Source organism: Saccostrea echinata, unplaced genomic scaffold (assembly GCF_033153115.1).
Source record: "Saccostrea echinata isolate AGI-Se365-2 ecotype Australia unplaced genomic scaffold, CSIRO_AGI_Sech_v1 ptg000012l, whole genome shotgun sequence".
NCBI classification, from domain to species: Eukaryota; Metazoa; Mollusca; class Bivalvia; order Ostreida; family Ostreidae; genus Saccostrea; species Saccostrea echinata.
Window position 1 is genome coordinate 9,643,112 of NW_026889761.1, and position 20,688 is coordinate 9,663,799.

At 32.1% G+C, this 20,688-nt stretch overlaps 1 protein-coding gene across 1 annotated transcript; it reads right to left on the bottom strand.

The window, feature by feature from the left end:
- Positions 1-4,370: 4,370 nt before the first annotated feature.
- On the bottom strand, positions 4,371-18,876 carry LOC133185919 (uncharacterized). The gene is made up of 8 exons (XM_061321209.1): positions 18,673-18,876; positions 18,375-18,514; positions 17,470-17,701; positions 15,006-15,115; positions 13,387-13,639; positions 12,977-13,138; positions 9,682-9,706; positions 4,371-7,119 (listed from the first exon to the last, which is right to left on the bottom strand). The coding sequence occupies exons 3-8, from the start codon at positions 17,663-17,665 to the stop codon at positions 6,840-6,842; spliced, it is 1,026 nt and encodes a 341-aa protein (XP_061177193.1). The 5' UTR covers positions 17,666-17,701; positions 18,375-18,514; positions 18,673-18,876; the 3' UTR covers positions 4,371-6,839.
- Positions 18,877-20,688: the final 1,812 nt, after the last annotated feature.

The following is a 20,688-nucleotide window of genomic DNA, read 5'->3' on the forward strand; positions in this document are numbered from 1 at the left end:
TCTGTTTCATTAGTTTCAACAGAACATGATATCTTCACGTGATCTTTGCATCCAATAGCAGAAAAATTAGCTTTACATTCGGCAAAGATCTGATCGCTTTTAAATGGACACGTTGCAAGTTTAACTTTCGTATTATCTCTCAAAATTTGCCGGACGACAATGTTTATACTTGAAACATTTGTTGTTCTTGAAAACCATTGACGAGCATTACACTGCACAATATCATCTGGGTAATAAACACCCAACAATGGATCCTCAAAAGATATGAAATCTAAAAATAAATAAATAAATGATTTTATTTTTTGTTGAGTCTTCAGCACCTAAAAGTTCATACGATAAAGGAGTTATTAATTTTAGCTTTCAGTGCACGTCTTTTAAAGTATGATATCGCAAGACGTTTTTAATCCTTTAATTTTAAGGAGAAACAAAAAAAAAAAAAAAAAAAAAAACAGATCAATCATATCAAATCATTTTAAATAAATATAACATAATTAGATAATTGCTTTCTTACAATTTTGTTCATAAGCTTCAAATGAAAACATTCCAAAGGTGCAAAGCAAACCTGTTGATATCAAATACATGGTCGATAAATAAATTGCTAAATGGTACTTTATGAAAATTGAAATTAAAAATAATGAAGCAAGAAGTAATTTCAAATCAACTTGAAAGTTTTTGAGCTTTGCTCACTACAAAATGTCATTGACTTTAAATATCAATAGATCTAGGAAAACCTTGTGCCTGGTGTGTAGGAAATAGTCAGATATATAATCTGTAAGAATTACTTCCTAATTTTGAATATATTTAAGATTAAGTATTTAAATCCCCTCAGAAGAGATCTTTTAATGGACCTTTTTGGATTAATCTACAATATGTTTATTGCAGACCACATTGAAAAATAATTATTTGATAAAAATATCTAAGAATATACATGTATTTCAAGTATTTTGATGCCTAGAAAATAACACAATGGTTTTTCATGAAATCTTTTCTTGAAGAAAATGAGAAAAATATCAAGCTCAAAAATCCATTGAACTAATACAAATCGGGAGCAGAGCAAACACGGATCCGGACCTCTTAACACATCAGAGGTGGAATCAAGTGTCATGGAGGAGTAAACATCCAATGTCGACTAGTCAAACCAGCCGTGTGATCATTGTAATGATCGGGAAAATGGAAAAAAAAAATCCGTATTCAATTCAGTGTGTACATAATGGTCTTACAATTAGTTTGAAAACTTCAGTCGGCATTCAACTTAAAGATAGATTATATATGCTGACAAGTTCATTGTATATATGGACCACAGAACTTGCGAAATGATGACTTTAAAGAGACTGTTGATATTCCTGATTTATCAACTTGTTTGTCAATAGCTTGCCTTGTTTTAGAAATTGTTCTTACGTAGAGCATGCTCTTGCGTATCGAATCAGCTGGGAGACATAAACCCATATGCAGGTGATAACAGTATATTGCTACATAAGTAAGGGAAGTTGGCGATAGAAAAGATAGTCATCACCTTTATCATAATGTTTTGTTGTTTGGTTACCATTGACGTCTTTATGTAGTGAAATATCCAAATATGAAACAGATGTGTCAGGCACTGTGGTATCTTTTATTTCAAGGTCATTGTGATATATATACATATATATATATATATATATATGTATATATATATATATATATATATATATATATATATATATATATATATATATATATATATATATATATATATATATATATATATCGAGTAGACATATGAGTTGAAATAACTATTGTTAATTAATAATATCTCGTCGATATATCTACTGTCGAGTTGAAGACCTCAGCAAGTGGTTTTCTCTTCTCATGTATAACTTATTGAAATTTTTACTTAAAAAAAAATACAAAAATAGGTCCGCTAATAACATAGCACAATTGGTATCCATGGGAATCAGAATGTTTTTTAACAAAATAATTTTGCAAATGACCAATGACAAGATAGGTTTGTATTAGAAAAGCACCTGTATTTGATGTCAAAAAACCTGGACTCTAATTCTTCGTTTGGAATGGTTGTATAAAGTATTAAAAAGTCGTATATTTTGATCTTATCGATGTAAGTAAATTTTTGTGATTTCAAATTTTGCAAAAGTTCCTTGGAGTTTTTAAGTATCCATATCTGATTTATACCACTTCTCGAATATATTGTTGTACAGCACTCCTGTAGTTTCTCCTCCACTGCTATGTACCTTTGTTTATAATGATTTTTATGAAGTTTAGTAATCCAGAATAAGTATGGTAATTCAAATTTATTTTGATTGTTGGGAATATTAAAAATATTCTAAAAAAATTATTTCAGAAAGTAAATTTGAAAATTATGAAAAAAAAAAAAAAAAAAAAAAAAATCCGTGGAAGTTTCTTCGTTGGTTAGTTAGGTGGACGTCGATTAATTACTATTTGATAGCACTAGATGTTAGTTGAAAAATACACACATCTTTTCCTTTCCTTTTTTATATACTTCAAGTTGCAACGTTTGTGTAAAAAAAATGATCTGATCCAACTTGGTTTCCTTATGCAGGCAAATTATAGAAGTTCATAGCACTCCATCCAAAACCACCAGAAATTCAGAGAGTTTTTCATAGTATATTCTAGTGAAATATGGAGATAACGAACAGTGGTCAAGCTCAAAGTCAATAAGACAATACAAATCGGGTGCAGAGCAAACAAAAACCTCCAAAAATATCAGACGTGGGATAAGGTTCCATGGAGGAGTGAGCATCCCCTGCCGACCGGTTACCATCGCCGAGTGCTCCTTGTCATGATCGGTAAATAACGGAAAAATCCGTCGACAATCAGTGTGTAAATAATGGCCTTACAATTAATATGAAAAACGTCAGTCAGCATATGAATTAATGATAGATTGTATTTGCTGACATTGTATCGACCATAGAACTGAAGAAATATTACTTAAGCGGGACTGTTGATATACATAATCAAACTACAATGCTTCCTCCTACAAATTACACTATCATTGGGTCGTATTTTGGCTGACGTTTTTTATACCAATTGTTAGGTTTCTGTTCTTATACTAGATTTGACTACGGAATATTCCATCTACCTGAGTCAAAAGTTAGGGCTAACGGCGGGTGTGACCAGTGAAAGGAGATGCTCTTCCTCGTCACCTAATCTCACCTGCTGAATTTCCGTGGGTCCGTGTTTTAAGCCCTGTTCTTAGATTTGTTTGTGGATTTCTTTTAGATCGATCACTGTTCGGTTCATCTTCACCTCTCAATTCTGAACATTCCTCAGAAAACCAACAGTAGTTCATTATATTTCTCAGTTAACCAACAATACTTCAAAGATCTCCTTTGACAACAATGGTTCAGAGCGTTACTCAGACATGCCACAATGCTTTAGAGTATCTTTCTGCAACCGCAGAACAAGAGAATATTTTTCAGACAATCAAAGTCGTCTAGAACATCCCTCACAAAAAACAATGCAAACCAAATTAAAGTCACGACAAACCAGTGTGTTGTCGGCAACAACTATTTAGGTTTGAACAAATACCAGACAAGGTTCAACAGTTATGCATAGGCACCAGTCTTCGATCTTATTATCCAGTTTGAAATATAATCTTAATTCAAGTCTACTACCTGTAGATAGCTTTAGGTCATGGACAACAACTTATTCCTATGCTAATATACTATTTAATAATATAATATTTCAAGGGATAGTAATGGAGAGTGATTTTTGACAGAAACTACAGAGTGACAGAAACTATAGAGTTGAAAAGTCGTAAGTTTTTATGCTATTGATTTTGGTAATTTCTAAAATTTTGTGATTTCAAATTTTTTAAAAAAGTTCCTTGGAATTTTTAAATATCCACATCTGATTTGCACCACTTCTCGAATATATTGTTGCACAGTACTTCTGAAGTTTCTCCTTCACTGCTGTTAATATTTTAGTGAGGAGTAAAGAAAGAGGCTTGGTAGAACATTTACTGGAACCCGCTATGTATCTAACCTATATCAGAGGATAATGAAGTTGACAGATACCAGAGGATGATAAAACTAAAATATACCAGAGGAAGATAAAGCTAGCCTATACCAGAGGATAATTAAGCTAACCCATATCAGAGGTTAATAAAGGTAACCGATACCAAAATATGATAAAGCTAACCTATACCAGAGGATAATAAAGTAAATTGTTAATTGGATAGGGTCAGTTCAGCAGGTTATGGTTGTCTATTTGTCCTTTCGTTCTACTAGCCATGTAGTTTTTAAATGAATATAAAAATGTTGAATAGATCAATCTACATATATACACGCATTTATACATGTAGTTCATTTGTTTAAATAAATTACGTTTCTTGTTCTTTAAATGACGTAAACACATTTATGAAGTTAAAGAATGTGATTTATTTAAAAATTGATAAAAGTTGAACAATTTTACACACAAGAAAGGGTTCAGACACACAAGCTCTGACAGTAAATAACTTAAAATATGATAATGGCTGATCTGAAAAAATGATTAGCTGGTACTATACAAGAAAACCAAAATAAGAAAAAAGGCTTATAGGACACATCACTCACCTGTGATTCTGTTGTTCTGAATAAAAGATCTTTTACGATATCAGTCCTATTTTTTCCTCGCCCTTACCTTGGGGCCATGATTTTAACAAACTGCATTACCTGAGGATGCTTGTATATTTATATAAATAACTATTGTTCTGCTAGTTTTAAAAGGAGATTTCTTTAAAAAAAAAACCTATATATATATATATATATAAAATTGTGAAGATTTGATCCCGAATTTTGATCAAAACCTAATCCTGAGCGGTATGATCAAAACAATCTGTAAGGAGATTTTCACGTAAGGTTTCCCTTTTCTTGCCCAATGGCTCTTAAGAAAGATATTTTATTTCACACCTTATTTGTGTCTTTTCTTGATCATAAATCATTAACAGTGGGGTTGGACCTTTACTATAACATGTGAATTTTCTTCCCGCAAGGATACTCTGTAAATGCGAATGTGAAAAATGTACGCCGATAACTACGGTAACAAAGTCAAGAACAAAACGGATAGACAAATTGCGATTTGACAAGCCTACATGAGCAAGTCTTTGGGATAGGTGAGGTAACAAGAGGCCAAATGGCCACAACACTCACCTGAGTAACTATGGCCTTGCTGTAAGAATTCTCCCCTGTCTATTCCTATGTAAAGCTTTAATCACATATTTTTACCCCACCCCACTTGAATCTACACTACCTGAGAATGATTTAACATAAATATGACTTATCAAGCCTTTGCTGTTCTTGAGAAGAAGATTATAAAAAAATCCTATATATTCCAATGTAAGACTTTGCTCTGTGGCCCATGATTTTGACAAACTTGAATCTACACTACCTGAGGAGGATTTCAACAAATATGACTAATCATGGCTTTGATGTTCTTGAGATTTTAAAGAATTTTCCTTTATATTCTGTAGGACTTTCATGGTCCATTTTGGTCCCGGTCTATCCTCAGGGGTTTATATTTTGAAGAAACGTGAATCTACACTACCTGAGGATCTTTCCATTTTAATATGACTAATCATGGATTCGCTTTCTTGAGAAAGAATTTTTAAAGAATTTTCCTATATATTCCTATGTATAACTTTGATCGCCCATTGTGGCCCCATCTTACCCCCGGGGGTCATGATTTGAACAAACTTGAATCTACACTATGCAATGAAACGTTGATATGTTTCATATTTTTTTTGCCCTGTGGTTCTTTTTTTTTTTTTTATAGATTCCATTAAAAGATTTTAAATTAAATTTTCACTTATTCTTAATTATCTCCCCTGAAAGAGGGTGTGGACCTTTATTTGAACAAACGGACTGCAGACAAAATGTGATCAGAAAAGCTCACTAGGTCTTTAAAAGCGGGTGAGCTAAAAAAAGATGAAAAATCAAAATTAATTAACAGAATTTAACACAAAAATCACACCCCTAAAATCGAAATATATTAAACAATACGAAAATAACCTCACTAGATGTTCCTATTAGAAGATGAATTGATAGTTTTCCACTACAATATTACTGAGGTGATGAGTTCAAATTACATTTTGTAGGAAGTTTTCAAGAGATGCTTAATTCAATTTACGATGTCTCTCTTTCTCTCTGCTTCCCTCTCTTAATTTGACACTAAATTCATCATTAAACACCAAGTGAAATCCAATTTCGTAGAATTTCTAAAAAATCAGAATGTAGACAAAAGAGGAAACTTAAGGTAAAATATTCTTTCAATAAGTATTCTATATAGTCAATCGCGAGATGAAAGAATATGGTAAAATTATGACATGATAAAGAAACCTGAGTTTATGCATGCCAAAGTACTTCTAAAGGACATCGGAAAAAAAACTTGCTAAAACACGAAATGTATTTGCTTAAAATATAGGTAAACATGCATTAAAAAAAAAAAAAAATCAAAACAAAACAAACAAACCCAGACAATGCATTTTAAATGATGAAATAACTTTTCTTGGTACCAGATCTGATGATTGTTACATCGCTTTTAAATCAAGCAGAAAAAAACTTTACGACAAAAGAGACTATACAAGATTCTAAATATTTGTATTATATTACATAAATTATGAATGTTATCACTAAAATACATGACATCACACTTGTAACAAGGGTCAGTTAAGAAGTTTTGAACACTAATAACAGCAAAAATCAAATAAAAGTGTTTACATCTTGTATTTGCAGATATTTAGATATACATATTACAAATTAAAGCTGCGAAGAGCATCCACTAATTGGTCAATAAATATAACCGATTTTTGTATTTCTACTTTCAGCTTTCTGATATTTTCATCATGTTTACACATCTTCATATAGTTCAGCAGTTTGAAGCTTTCCTTCATAAACATGTTGCTCATCATGAGGTACTTCTACAGGTTCATACAAATCTTCACCATCAGCTTCAGTTGAATCGTACACACCAAAGGTTGCTCCTCCTGAGTGAACTGGAGTATTCGAATAAGTTTGGCCGCCAGACGATATTTGATTCTGGTAAACTTCTGAGATTGGATTGTTTCTGATCGAATTGTATGCGTTTGCTTTTGGCGTTTTAATTTTATCTGCAGCAGTAACATCCAAACTAAAAAGTATATGTTGAATATTTGAGCATTTAGTGTGAAAAGATGTATACATGTAACTATTTATGCTGATTATGCTGACAGGTTTATTCATGGTAGGAAACTAACTTGACAAATAGGACCTAGATTACCTTGGGCTGAAAAAAGAATTACTCATTCTTTTTCCCTAAGTTTGTAAATGTACGGAAGCCGGTAGGTGCCAGGTAGAAAAATATTTTATCTGGCGGCGCCAGATAAGTTTCTTGCGGCCGCCAATTAATTATCTGGCGGCCGCCAGATAAAAAAATCTGGCTGTCGCCAGAAAATTATTTGGCGGCCACCAAATAATTATCTGGCGGCCGCCAGTTCTATTTATCAGGCGGCCGCCAAATAATAATGTGGCGGCCGCCAGATAATTTTATGTCTTCTAATGCTTATCGGCAAGCTCACCGCAGCTAGTTTTTGCTAATTTTGTACAAGTCAAATAAAACACTTTCATAGAGATGAATAATGTCATTTATTAAAATGACGGTATAAGCATAAACAATTTAACACACAAGAGGGGGATCAGATTCACAAGTTTTGGTTATCAGTTACGTAAAATATGATAATGTCTGATCCCCCAAAAATTACTAGAAAAAAGTACCTGTAAAACAAGACAATCACAACATCATAAGAAAAAGTTAGCAAAAAGATGGCACATCAAAACAAAATAGGCCAAAACATCATAAGAAAAAGTTAGCAAAAAGATGGCACATCAAAAACAGAATAGGCCAAGTTAGCAAAAAGATGGCACATTAAAACAAAATAGGCCTAAATATAATTTTACATGACACCTTATTAACCATATTAAGGGGTAGGAATGCTGGGGTGAAGGTGGATCTTCAAAATAGACGTGCCTCGTGTAAGCGTTGGTCAGCGTGCGGGTATCAAAATACAACTGAATGACTCACTGAGCTGACCACGTGACCTAACACCATCATTGGCTAAAAGCTATTGATACATCAGCCAAGGTGTGGATCTAAGAATTTTCACAATTTACAAACATAAAATCATACTAAAAAGCTCTAAATAAATTACCGCATTAAATACATAAATACAATTATTATTCTAATAATTGTTGTTTTCTGGCGGCCGCCATTTAAGTTATCTGGGGGCCGCCAGATCTTTTTATTTTTTTTTATCTGGCGGCCACCAGAAACTTATCTGGTGGCTGCCAGATAAAATATTTTTTCTACCTGGCACCAACCGGCTTCCGTATAAATGTATATTATTAATGTTATTTACCATTTTTATTTCTTGCAGTTCTCTAATCATGTTTTTAATTTTACTTTTATGGGATATAATTATTAGGCAAAACCACTTAAGAATCTACAAATACATAAAGTTCTGATTCTTCATACATGTACCCTAGGGCTCAGAATTTTGTGCGTAATGGGAATTTTTCTGTACAGAATAAATAACAGACATGGATAAAACTGTTTTACCCATTATTGTTGGAGTTGAACAGAAACTCGAGAATAAATTAAAATGGAAATTAGATATAATAATAATATATTATAAAATAGAAACTGAAAGCGAAGTAAGACGTATTGAAATACATCAAGAAGGAAGGGTCCTGTGTTATCCAAATGCATTTCCTTTTTCTTTAAACTTAGTAACAGAATAAACATGTTGATATTTCATCATTCTTATTTCAAATTGTGAGTCAACGTAAAGAAATATACACTAGACAAAACTGCTAACGCAACACCTAAGAAAATTCATATTTTAATTTTCAAAAGTTACTAATGTGTATTTGACATATAAAGTTAACCAAAGTTAAAAGCAAGTCATTTAAATATTTTAACTGAAAAATAATTAACTAATAAATAAAACAACTAAGCATCATGGTAACGGTCTGGGGGAAAAAAAATTCCATTTTCATCTTGGTTTTTGTTTTCTTTATGTTTGTACTAATTCAAAAAAATCAGATGTTAATTAAAAACATTTGCGGCGTTTCACCCGAGAGGAGCGTTCTAAAGTAGTCAGTATGGTATTTGAAGGGTATTCCTTTGGGGGATTTGTACCAAAAAATCAAAATATTTCTAAGAATTTTCTTTTTCCTAATGAAAAAAGTCTTGCAAATAGATAAACAAACATTAGAATCTTATTTAAAGATAGCAACAGCATTCAGATGTCACGACATAACAATTGCAAGAGTGTTCCACAAAACTCGTGGGCAGGGTATGGACACCAAAGCACTGGGTGACTACTAGGAAATATGACAGACAAATCGCCCTGTATTATTTGATTTTTTGACTAGAAGGCTGCTTCTGTTGCAACGGTTCTGACCACCATTGATATCCACTAATTCATATCAGGGCAAAAGATGCTCCGTGGACTTTCGGAAATTGATTTTCCGTCGATCAAGGTCATTTGAGGGTCTTCTCATGACACAAATACATTTTCAATTCAACTGCACTTGACAAAACGCAAATAAGATATACTTAAGCCAATTAGATACATGCTAGATAAACAAGTGAGAATACTGAGTGGTGCATTAGTAATTTTGTCTAGGGTATGTAGGATACGAAACTACTTACGATGAAGTGCTGGTTTCATGTTTCACTGTAAAAATGATAATGAAATATTCATCAGTCTACAATGTGCAACCACAGATACAAATGTATTAATCGGAGTTTTAAAATTAGTCTATATTAATAGGAAATACTTTCTAACCAATAAAATAACTGAAAAAAAATCACATCAAAACTTTGCTTTTTTCCCCTTGCTATTTATTCGTTATATGCTCTCTAAGATCGGTGTAAAGACGAATAATGACCCCTATGGAATAGTGACCGGGGGGTCATTTTTCAACAAATAGAAAAAGATTATTTTTTTGTAGAAAAAGAGCCCCAGGGATCAATTTGTTATATGTACGTCCTATAAAAAAAATTGACCCCCGTTGAAAAATAACCCCTTTTCCAAGAGTGAAACAAAATTTTTAACACGTCATTGATGCCAAGGTTTGAATCTCAATGTTTAATTCTTCTTTATGCCCCTTTTGACCAACACTGGACGAACACGCAATTAAAATGCAATAAAACAACATTACATTTACATGCATATTTCTATCTTTTAAGCCTATTGTGTTCTCAGCACATATTGAAAATCGCAAAATGGCTACTATTGGTTATATAACTCTTAACGTAATCTCCCTTTATGACTGTCTTCCATTTGTTTCATATTTGGATATTTGACTGATTATAGACATTCATAGCTAAATAACAGACAAGGGGATGTTCTGGCTTTTCAATGGTAAACATGTCTCCCAAAGTACTCAACATACTTTGAGTACGATCAATTTTTTTTTTAAGTGTAGGGAAAAAAATGTTCATTGAATGTCTTGTAACCACCTCCTCTTTTTTATACAGTATAGTTAAAAAATCTCTCTTTCTTGAGTGGACAAGGTGAACATAACGTTCGGGCGCACAGAATTAATGGTGGGGTGGGGTGTTATGAACGTAAATTTTTATTTTTTCGCTTCAAAATGTTCATTACAGGTCTGGTTGCCCTACCCCAACGTTTTGATACAGTAGAGTAAAGAGAAATACCCCTTACATCTTTTACGGGATGCATTGTCCGTCAAATTCTGATTCTGGGCCAACCGTGAGTTTTCCTCTTATTGTTGAACCCAGATTCATAAAACCTCCATTAAACCAACACGCGTTATAGTTTTAATACTTTTATATAGAATCAGCATGGAATAAACTTTTACATGAGTTTGGGAACTATCAGCACCGAAGGTCTGATTCCAACTGACTATAAATTTTAACAACAAAACATACATACTGAACAAAGATAGGACAAAATAAAAGGATTAACAAAATGTATAAAGAAATTAATTATCAAACAGTTATTGAGCGACTGGTGACATTTTAGCGGCATGTATATAATAGAATTAAAGTAGATGAAAGATTAAGTGTCAATAAATATAAACAGAAGTCAATTAAGGGATTAAGTGTCCATCTTTGACTGTGCATCGGGTAGGATTAAGGATTTGTAGATTTATAGAATTTGTTACATTTGCCGAAATATACGAAAAGTTTTTATAACAATTTACACAAAGTCCTAAAGGTTAATTTTCACAGTAATTTATAATAAGTCCGAAAAGTCGTATTTTACACCGTAACACATGCTCCGCCTTCGCGTAAAACACGTCCTCATGTTTTGATTTTTTTTTCAATAAAACTTGCCTCTTCTTGGTATTCCCTGATGTCTACATGGTTGAAATTGTCGTTTGTTTTCCACAAACACGGCGAGCAGATGATCCCTTTCATCTTCCAATATTCGGATGGTCTGTAGCAGGGCGTTGTTTTCTTCCCTTAACTGTTTGGTTGTTTTCTCAGCTTCTGTCTGAATTTGCATTGCATACTGATTATGTTCCTTAATATACGAAAAGTTTTTATAACAATTTACACAAAGTCCTAAAGGTCAATTTTCACAGTAATTTATAATAAGTCCGAAAAGTCGTATTTTACACCGTAACACATCAATAAATTTTTTGAGAGGTTCAACAAAGATATTTCTGAGGTTACTTGTCATTTTTGTCTTTTATAATGCCCCATTTCACTTTTCAATACTATGCCTGACATTTATTTTTTTTACATTGCACCAAAATAGATTTCAAATGCAAAATTAATACTGGTTATGCTTATGTTAATTCCGATTCTCTCACTGTGTTTGGCTAGGACTTGAGCAAATGTAAACAAGAAACATGTCTACTTAACAAGTTTGTATTAATTTAATCGTTGAACTGTATAATAAAACAATTATTGCTGTTTTTTCCTGTCAGTACGATGATTTTCTACCATCGAAAAACAATGTTCACCTCACCCTTTGGGCTCGATCAATCCTTTACTCCTCTAGATTCTTAATCATCGAATTGACCTTAAAAACAGCAATACTTTTATAATGTAATGAGATCAACATATCATCGATTTATTCCCAATTTAGCTCAGGTGAGCATTTTGGCCAACAGGTCTCTTGATTTATTATTTTTTTGCCACCTAAAAATTTCAACTTTAATCTACAAGGGGTCATTATTCTAAGGGGGTCATTTTTCTTCACGTAGGGTATGCAGATTTAAGGGTTGATGACACTTTTTCTACGGGCAAAAGGGTCATTTTTCGACGTCGAATAATAACCGGGGGTCATTTTTCGCCGTTGAATAGTGACCGGGGGTCATTATTTGACCGCTAAAAATGACCCCCGGTCATTATTCTATGGGGGTCATTATTCGTTTTTACACCGGTTCTCTAAGACCGCCCTTACTATCTACAAATATAAAGGCCTAGTGAAATTTTAGTGAAATATTCAGCTGACAATCCTCTCTAAGTACGAGTATATTATTTTTAAAAGGTTTTTTTTTCTTCAAATAAATTGATTTCAGAAAAGAAAATAATATGAGCAGAAGAAATGACAGATTTTTTTTCTAATTGTTAAACTGTATACCTATCCTAGCATTTGACGAATTGGACACATTAAGCAATCTTTAAAATAATTTTTGTTTACCCCTCTCCCAACTCCGGATAGAAACCTTGGGTCGGAATTTTTGGTGAAAATTCTTTTTCAAAGTCTATTAAAATTAAAGGTTTTTAATAAGATAAAAATAGTTGTTGACAGGATGATTAAATACCGGAATAAATAATAAAAAATAAATACTCGATTCCTCTATGTTTAAAAATATTTGAGTCGAACCATTTTTAGCCAGTCGGTCGGAAGAGGGCAAAAAAACATTTTTTTTTTTTTAAAGATTACGTTATTATAATATATATTACTCAGATAACGAAATCCTTTTAATAAAATACAAAACAAATTTTGATGTTGGACATCTACCTCTTTTCTTCGCTTTGTAAAACGCAACGACTCCTGTTATGAGAATTATGATGCTAGCAGTCATCACACCAGCTGAGGCATAGATCAGTCTGTTTCGTTCATCAGAAGTAACACATGCACTATTTGACAGATCCGATTGCTCCGAAGTACTATCTGTATAATCTGTAAAACATGTATATACCAGCCACCAAAAAAATGAATTAGTTATTCCAAACATTCTTAGAATATATGTACTTCTCTAGATTGGAAAATGAGCAGATACTTGATATATTTTATTGTTTTCCAACATTGAAATATAGAAACTATAGAAACAAACGTAAATTTGATCCCTATATATATTAAATTACAATATTTGAAAAATAAAAACTGATTAATTTTAGTCATTTAAAACTGTTCAACAAAATACTTACTTTGATTTGGCGTTTTGATTGGTTTTGAATTAAAAAGAACTGTGCCCCTTAATTTTCCAGATCCGCATGTGTCGGAGTGGTTAGCTTCACAGATAATTTCCACATTTTCATCGCTTTTCATTAACTGATACAGAACGCTACTTTTGATCGTCTTTTCAAATGTTCTATTAAATATTTCAATATCTGGGACTTCCTGGAGAGGAAGAGGTCCATACTGTGTGTTATTTTCTTTTCTGGTGCACCATTGAATGTCCTGCAGCAAATGATAATGTCGATAGTTAGATTACTAAATATTTATTTTTGTCAATAAAGTCAAGTATTATGGTTAATTGACAAGAACATAGTATTACCTAATGAACAAGAGGCCATGGGCCAAAACGTTACTTAAGCCCTGTTGTTCTTCAGAAGTTTTAAAAAAGATTTTTATATTCCATTGAAAAATCGTGACCCCATATTATTGCCCCAGCCTAACTCTAGGGTTTTTTTGAAATCACACACCATAAGGGTTCTTCAGTATCAAAGACTAACATGGCCTTGCAGTTGTGGAGAAGAAGTATGTATACATGCATTATGTAAAATTTGATCCTGATTTTCGCCAACTCTAACCCAGGGTCCATAATTTAAAAACAAAAATGAAATTCAAAAAATGTTTTACACAACATGAAACATTCTGTTGCAAACAAAAAATAATTGCAAATTAATGGTTCTTAATTGTGTTACTTAAATTGTTTTAAAAAATTCTCATATAGTTAAATTCAAAACTTTGATTTCCTATTGGAGCACCACACTACTCTCGGGGGCCATAAGTTGAACAGTTTAGAAGAATCTATGCTACCTCAGGAATCATTCGCATAAGTTTCATCCTTTCTGGTCCACTGGTTCTTGAGAAGTTTTTAAAGATCGTTCTTATAATTTCAATGTAAAAATTTGATCCCGTATTGTGGCTCCATCCAAACCCCCAGGATCTATGATTTAAAACATTTAGTATCTACATTATTTTTAGAAGCTCACACATAAGTTTCATCTTTTCTAGATTTTTGAATAGTTTTGATATATATTTCAACGTGGCCCACTCTACCCCAGGGTCCATGATTTGAATAAATTACAATCTACACTATGTCTGTAAGCTTTCACATACCATAGTAAGTTTCATCTTTTCTAGTCAAAGGGGTCTTGAGAAGAAGACTTTTAAATTTTTTTCTTATAAATCTTGATGTAAAACTTTCATCCCTGAATGTGGTACCACCTACCACCGGGGGTCATGATTTTAACAATTTAGAATCCACATTTCCTTAGTTCTTGAGAAAATTGTTAGAGATTTTTCTTATAAATTTCAATGTATAATTTTCATCCTCTACAGTGGCCCCATTCTAATACAGGGGTGTTTCAGTCAGGTGTGCTAAAAATGAAATAAAACGGTAATAGAACATTATTGTTCCTTAGTCTTGTATTGCGAGATGTTATACCATCATAATATTAAACTAAAACGATGAATGAACACTGAATTACTACATTCATGAAATCTTTAGTCCCTTTTGTACAGACTAAAAGCCAATCTCGGCTCTACAGGTCTTTTCATTTGATATCTGAGTTGATCCTTTCAGTGATGTCAAATTTACCTCTGTTGAGTCATGGAGATCAGTTGTTGTCTTGCATGTCAAAGACAGGAGTGATCTATCCTCTAACTCATCTGTTAAGACGATCACAGGACCTAGGATTTGGTTTTTCTCTTGCGGAATGAAAGAAAAACACGAGGCCCATAAGCCACAACGCTCACCTGAGTCACTTTAGCCCTGCTGTTCATCATTAGCAGATTTTTAAAAATAAGAATATTCCTTTTTTAATATAAAGAAAAATTACTCCATATTGCATATTGTGGGCAAAACTCTGGTCCTAATGGGGCTATAATTTAGTCAAAGTAAAATCAACACAACACTGGGATGCTTCATATCAATTTGAATAGCATGACCTTGCTGTTCTGGAGAAGCTTTTGTTTCTTGTACATATGCATTATCCAAAGTTTAGATCTTTAATATTGGCCCAAACCTAACCTAAATGTTCATAATTAAAAACAATCTTAAACCAGACAATTTAGAATTAATGATTTTCATATTAATATGATTCAGTGTGGTCTAACTATGCGCTCTTGAAAAGATCTCTTTCTACATATTCGCTTGTAAAACTAATCTCCTTTTGTAGCATCAACCTAATACAAATCTTACAGGTCCTGGTATGAACATACTTAAATCCAAAGTATATCAGGATGCTTGCATATTAATATGACTAATAATGGCTTTTCCATGTAATAGAGGAAGATTTTTAAAGATTTTTTTTTCTATATATTTTTATGTAAAACTAAAATCTCCTATCGTGGTCCCACCCTACCCCCAGATCAAATTTGAATCTATATTATCTTAGACTACATTTTGTACTTGTATATTAATATGACTAATCATTACCCTGCTGTTCTGCAGAAGATTTTCAAAGATTTTTCCTATACAATATGATATAAAAAAAATCTTATTGTGGCCTCACCCTACCCCTAGTGACCATGTTTTAAAAACTTGAATCTACAATACCTAAGAAGTTTGCATATTTAATATGAATAATCAGGCCTGCTGTTCTTTAGGAGATTTTTAAAGATTATACTTTGATCTCCTAATAGGATATTGTGGCCCCACCCTTTCACCAGGGATCATGATTTGCGCAAATTGGAATCTACACTACTTAAGGATGCTTCCATATATTTATCATAGTTTTGCTATTCTTGAGAAGAATTTTAAAGATTATTTCCTATATATTTAAGTGTAAAACTTTGATTACCTATTGTGGCCCCAACCTACCCTTTTGTGTCATGATCAATTTAAACAAACTGTGTAATGAAGCTTTCACATAAGCTTTATTTTTTTCTGTCTACTTCCTTTTGAGAAGATTTTTGAATTTTCACTAATTCTTAACAATCTCTTTTTGAAAAATGGTAAATTTTGCTTTCAAGTGCCTAGTTGAAATGGGTGTAAAGAGGTCTTTGCTTATCTGCTTCTCAAAGGGAAAGTGAAATATGCAGGGCTTACTTGCGGTGTCAAAGCACGACTTGTAGACTACAGATTTTCGTGAGATTCAGAAATCTTTTTTGGCTTGAATTGCTGTAGTTCTGCGCCAAATTTCAGGTGATCTGAGGCGGTAGAATTTTTAAATTTATGTTTTACCATGGAATGTTATCCGTCTGTTTTCAGGAAATAAAGGTTTCCCTAGTTTTCTTTGCTTATTTTTGTTAGAAATTACAAAAAAATAATGCGACTCTGGTCTTGTCAATATTGTTTTCAAATCAACACTATTTTAATTAACTCTTGTCGATAATATTAATCTTCTTTTAAAAAAAAGAATTATATAAAAAAAAAAATAAATAAATTGTATTTTCATTAAAATAATAAAAAAAAATTATTTAAATTGCAATTAAACATCTGAAAGGTGGGGGTATTTCAAATCCTACTAAATGGGGTAAATAATTATATAGGAGACGTTTCGTCTGGCATCCATCACCACCTTAATTGTCAACTTAAAAACAAATTATCATTCAGTAAGTTATTCAATAGATTAAAAAAAATGAATCAAATCTGTTAAAGATGAAATTACTTACAACATAGTATTTAGAAAAATAGAACTTTTCTATGAACTTTGAAAATTTTGCAAACTTAAGAAAAATATTGTCTTAAAGCAAAGCATTATACTCGCCTTGAACGCCCTCAATCAAATTTAAATCACCTACACCAAAGGATGCTTTGTGGCAAGTTTGATTGAAGTTGGCTACATGGTTCTGGACAAGAGGTCGAAAGTGTGAAAAGTTTACAGTCGGACAGACAGACGGATGCCGGACAAATTGTGATCAGAAAAATTACTTGAGCTTTGAGCTCAGGTGAGCTAATAAACAGTAGAGTTTATTATTTTATAAAACACATACTTAACACACACACAAACGTAACCTTACTTAGTCTGTATGAAAAAAGAGTGGCGGAAATTCTCCTGAAACATGCTCATTGTAAATAGACAGTCTTCAAAAATCTGGCATTATAAATATTCCGTTACCTGGTATTGTTTTTAGATTTATAGATTTCCGGAATGTCCTTCTTTCCCAAGAAGATGTTCTCAAATCACTAGTTTCACAATTTATTTCTGTGTCCATCTGTTCCCCTTTCAAATACAGGAAGGCAGATACTGTTTGGTCGGTTTTACATTTATCATTCAAATTACTGATTGTTCTTACTGTAGGTGGATCTTGCATTTTCAGCAAACCATTCCCCCAGCTAAACGATAAATTCTACAGCCACAACAAAAAAGCTCTTAGAAACATACTTTAGCAATCCTTTCAACATCAGTGCTTATAATAATTTCGATCCAAAAACTGCCATGTATGTAGATACTTTCAAGTAAATGATGCATTCTCGTATACTATTTAAAATAAAGAATGGTTAAGATTTCTAGAGATATAAAATGTAAAATAAGGATCATATTATGTGTAGAGTATTATTTCATTATACAATAACTTTGGAAATTGGTAGGAGATACAATTTTATACTTAAGAAAAGCTTTAAGCTTTAAGATATATCGGACATTGACTTTCTGCATATCCTAAATATATAAATGATTTTTTCACCAATTATAAATCTGCAAAGATATTTCTTTATAAAAAAGGAATTTGGTACTTTTCATATTAAGTAAGGAAAATTGCCAGGCTTCGAAGTGTTAAACTTTCTGGTGGAAACGCTAAAATACAATTTAAAAAATATTTAATTTTTTTACGAGAGAAGCATTACATCCTTGCCGAGCAGAAAAGAGTAAATTATATTATGTTAACGTGATTCCTTTTACCCTTTCTTATTCTGAACATTACCCCTTCATGATAGATGTAGATGACATTAACATGTAGAAATATATTTTGTTATTGATAATGAAGATAGCATATCTATAATTAACATATTTGCATTGCTTACCTCAAAAACTTTCCTGTTTACAATTGAAACATCTCCAAGGCAGATTAACTCTATTAAACTTCCCGATGAGAAAATTTGTGTGTAATTGTCACTACTCACTTCTTTATCGTGAATATGGAAAGCTTTGATTGATGGTTTGTCTACATTAAAGCAAAATAAAGTTTCATTTGAGAGAGAGAGAGAGAGAGAGAGAGAGAGAGAGAGAGAGAATTACTTTTATATTGAACATTTTGTACAGATAATTTTTAAACATCATAGTTCGAAATGAATTCAAAATAAGATACTAGTATCTTCTTACCGGTAATGAAGATTTCTCTCGTTATATTTTTAATCTCCGTCTTATTTCTTACAGCCGAACATGTTATATTCACTTCTCCGCATCCTTCATAGACGAGTTGGCCGAAACAATGATTGGTATCAGAATCTTGTAAGCATGACGATAGTTCCACGCGTGTTCCGTTGGCAAGGAATTGTTGGATAACAATATGAACATTATCTTCTATATATACTTCGAATTTATAATACCGGTACCATGGTGGTAGTTGATAAATACCAGTGCATTCTATTGTATCCTTAGGATAATAAACTTTTCGATAATCACTAAATTGCACTTCATCTGAAATGGATAGAAATTGATTAATGGTATCTGAATCAATAATAATTACTGATGAATAGATACTTGCTTTTTGAAGAAATGCCCTATTTTATCATTGATTTTGGAGCTTACAGTTCCAAAATTGTCCATGGACATCCACCAGTAGTAGCATGTAGATTAGAGAAATGATCAACATTCGATTCATGGTTGACACAATATACACTCTTAATGAACAAGGAAGTATTATTTTAAGATTTTATATTACTATTTCTTTTTTTAAGTTTCTAAGTAGATTGAATGCATAACACTTCTTTTAAAAAAATCCCTCGAGATTAATAGTAGTAAATCATAAAACAAGCCATTGCAGAAACTCTGGGATAAATGATTATTTTAACAAGCAAAGAAATTACGGCATGTACATATATTTGTTTTTGATGCGGTGAGACTTTTAAAGAAATATCGTTGCTGCATGGGTGAATAAAAAACAAAAATTAAAATGAAGGATAATTTTCTTGTAATACTTAAATTCCATTTCTATTCTTGATTAACATGTTATTAATCTAGAGATGACTTGTTATATATTCACAATTTCTTCAAACAACAGACAAGGGCACAACTCTCTTTAATTCTACAAGGGTGATGTACCGTATAACTTCATTGAAGACCGAATCAGACAAGATACATATCATTTCAACACCAGAATTTTAAAATAAAATTTGTTTGGGGAACGAGCCGTCAATTCAGAAAATATTTCATCAAACTTTTTTTCATAATGATATTTATTAGAAAACCTTTACAGGAGTGTCTCTTGCTTACACTCAAGCCTTCTTAGTAGGGTAGATAGTAAGGAAAGCATATTAAGCATAGCAGAGTAATTGATTGAACAATTATATAGTTGATGACCCCCCCCCCCCCAGCCGCAAATATTTTAAACATATGAAAAATCTTTAAAGTAATATATTTGATCTACGTGTACAACTTTGAGGTATAAAAAAGTCATAGAAAACTGACAAATAGTTGTTTTAAAAAGACTTAATGATATCGATCAGAACCTTCATGATCCCTCTAATGGGTAAATTCTTTATTTCCACAAATCCACATCAATAAACATTTCAAATATTAAATTGTCTTAAATTATATTTCATGTTAATATGCAGATATTTATATTGTAAACCTTGTGCTGTAGAATAAAGAAATGATTTTAATATGCCATGTAGCTTTTTTTCAAAAACACGAATAACAACAGATCTGAATGGTGAAGGAAGTAACGTCGTCCACTTCAGACACTCTGTTTATAATATGTTCCAGGAAGGATACATCATGATATCATTCACTGGAAAGGAAATAACAAAATTATCATACATATAACCACATGTACTAATAAATAGATAATCTGACAGAAAAAGTACTAGTGGATCTAAAGTGATTTTAAGTAATATTTTTTTCTCAGTTTGATGACCTTATACTTAACAAGTAACTAATAACTGTAAATTTTATGAGCACTGCATGTTAAATAAATGATAATTTCTAAATGGGGCTTTTAAAATACGATATTTCTTAAACATGATTATTTCGTTTTACATTTACCCAGATTAAAACAAAATCAAACTGAAAAGAACTTTCTCTCGTCATTAATAATAAAGTTGGCCGAAACGACTTTATTTATGATTATAAGTTTAACAATGGAAGGTTGCTGAAGCGATGCAAACTACAAGTAAC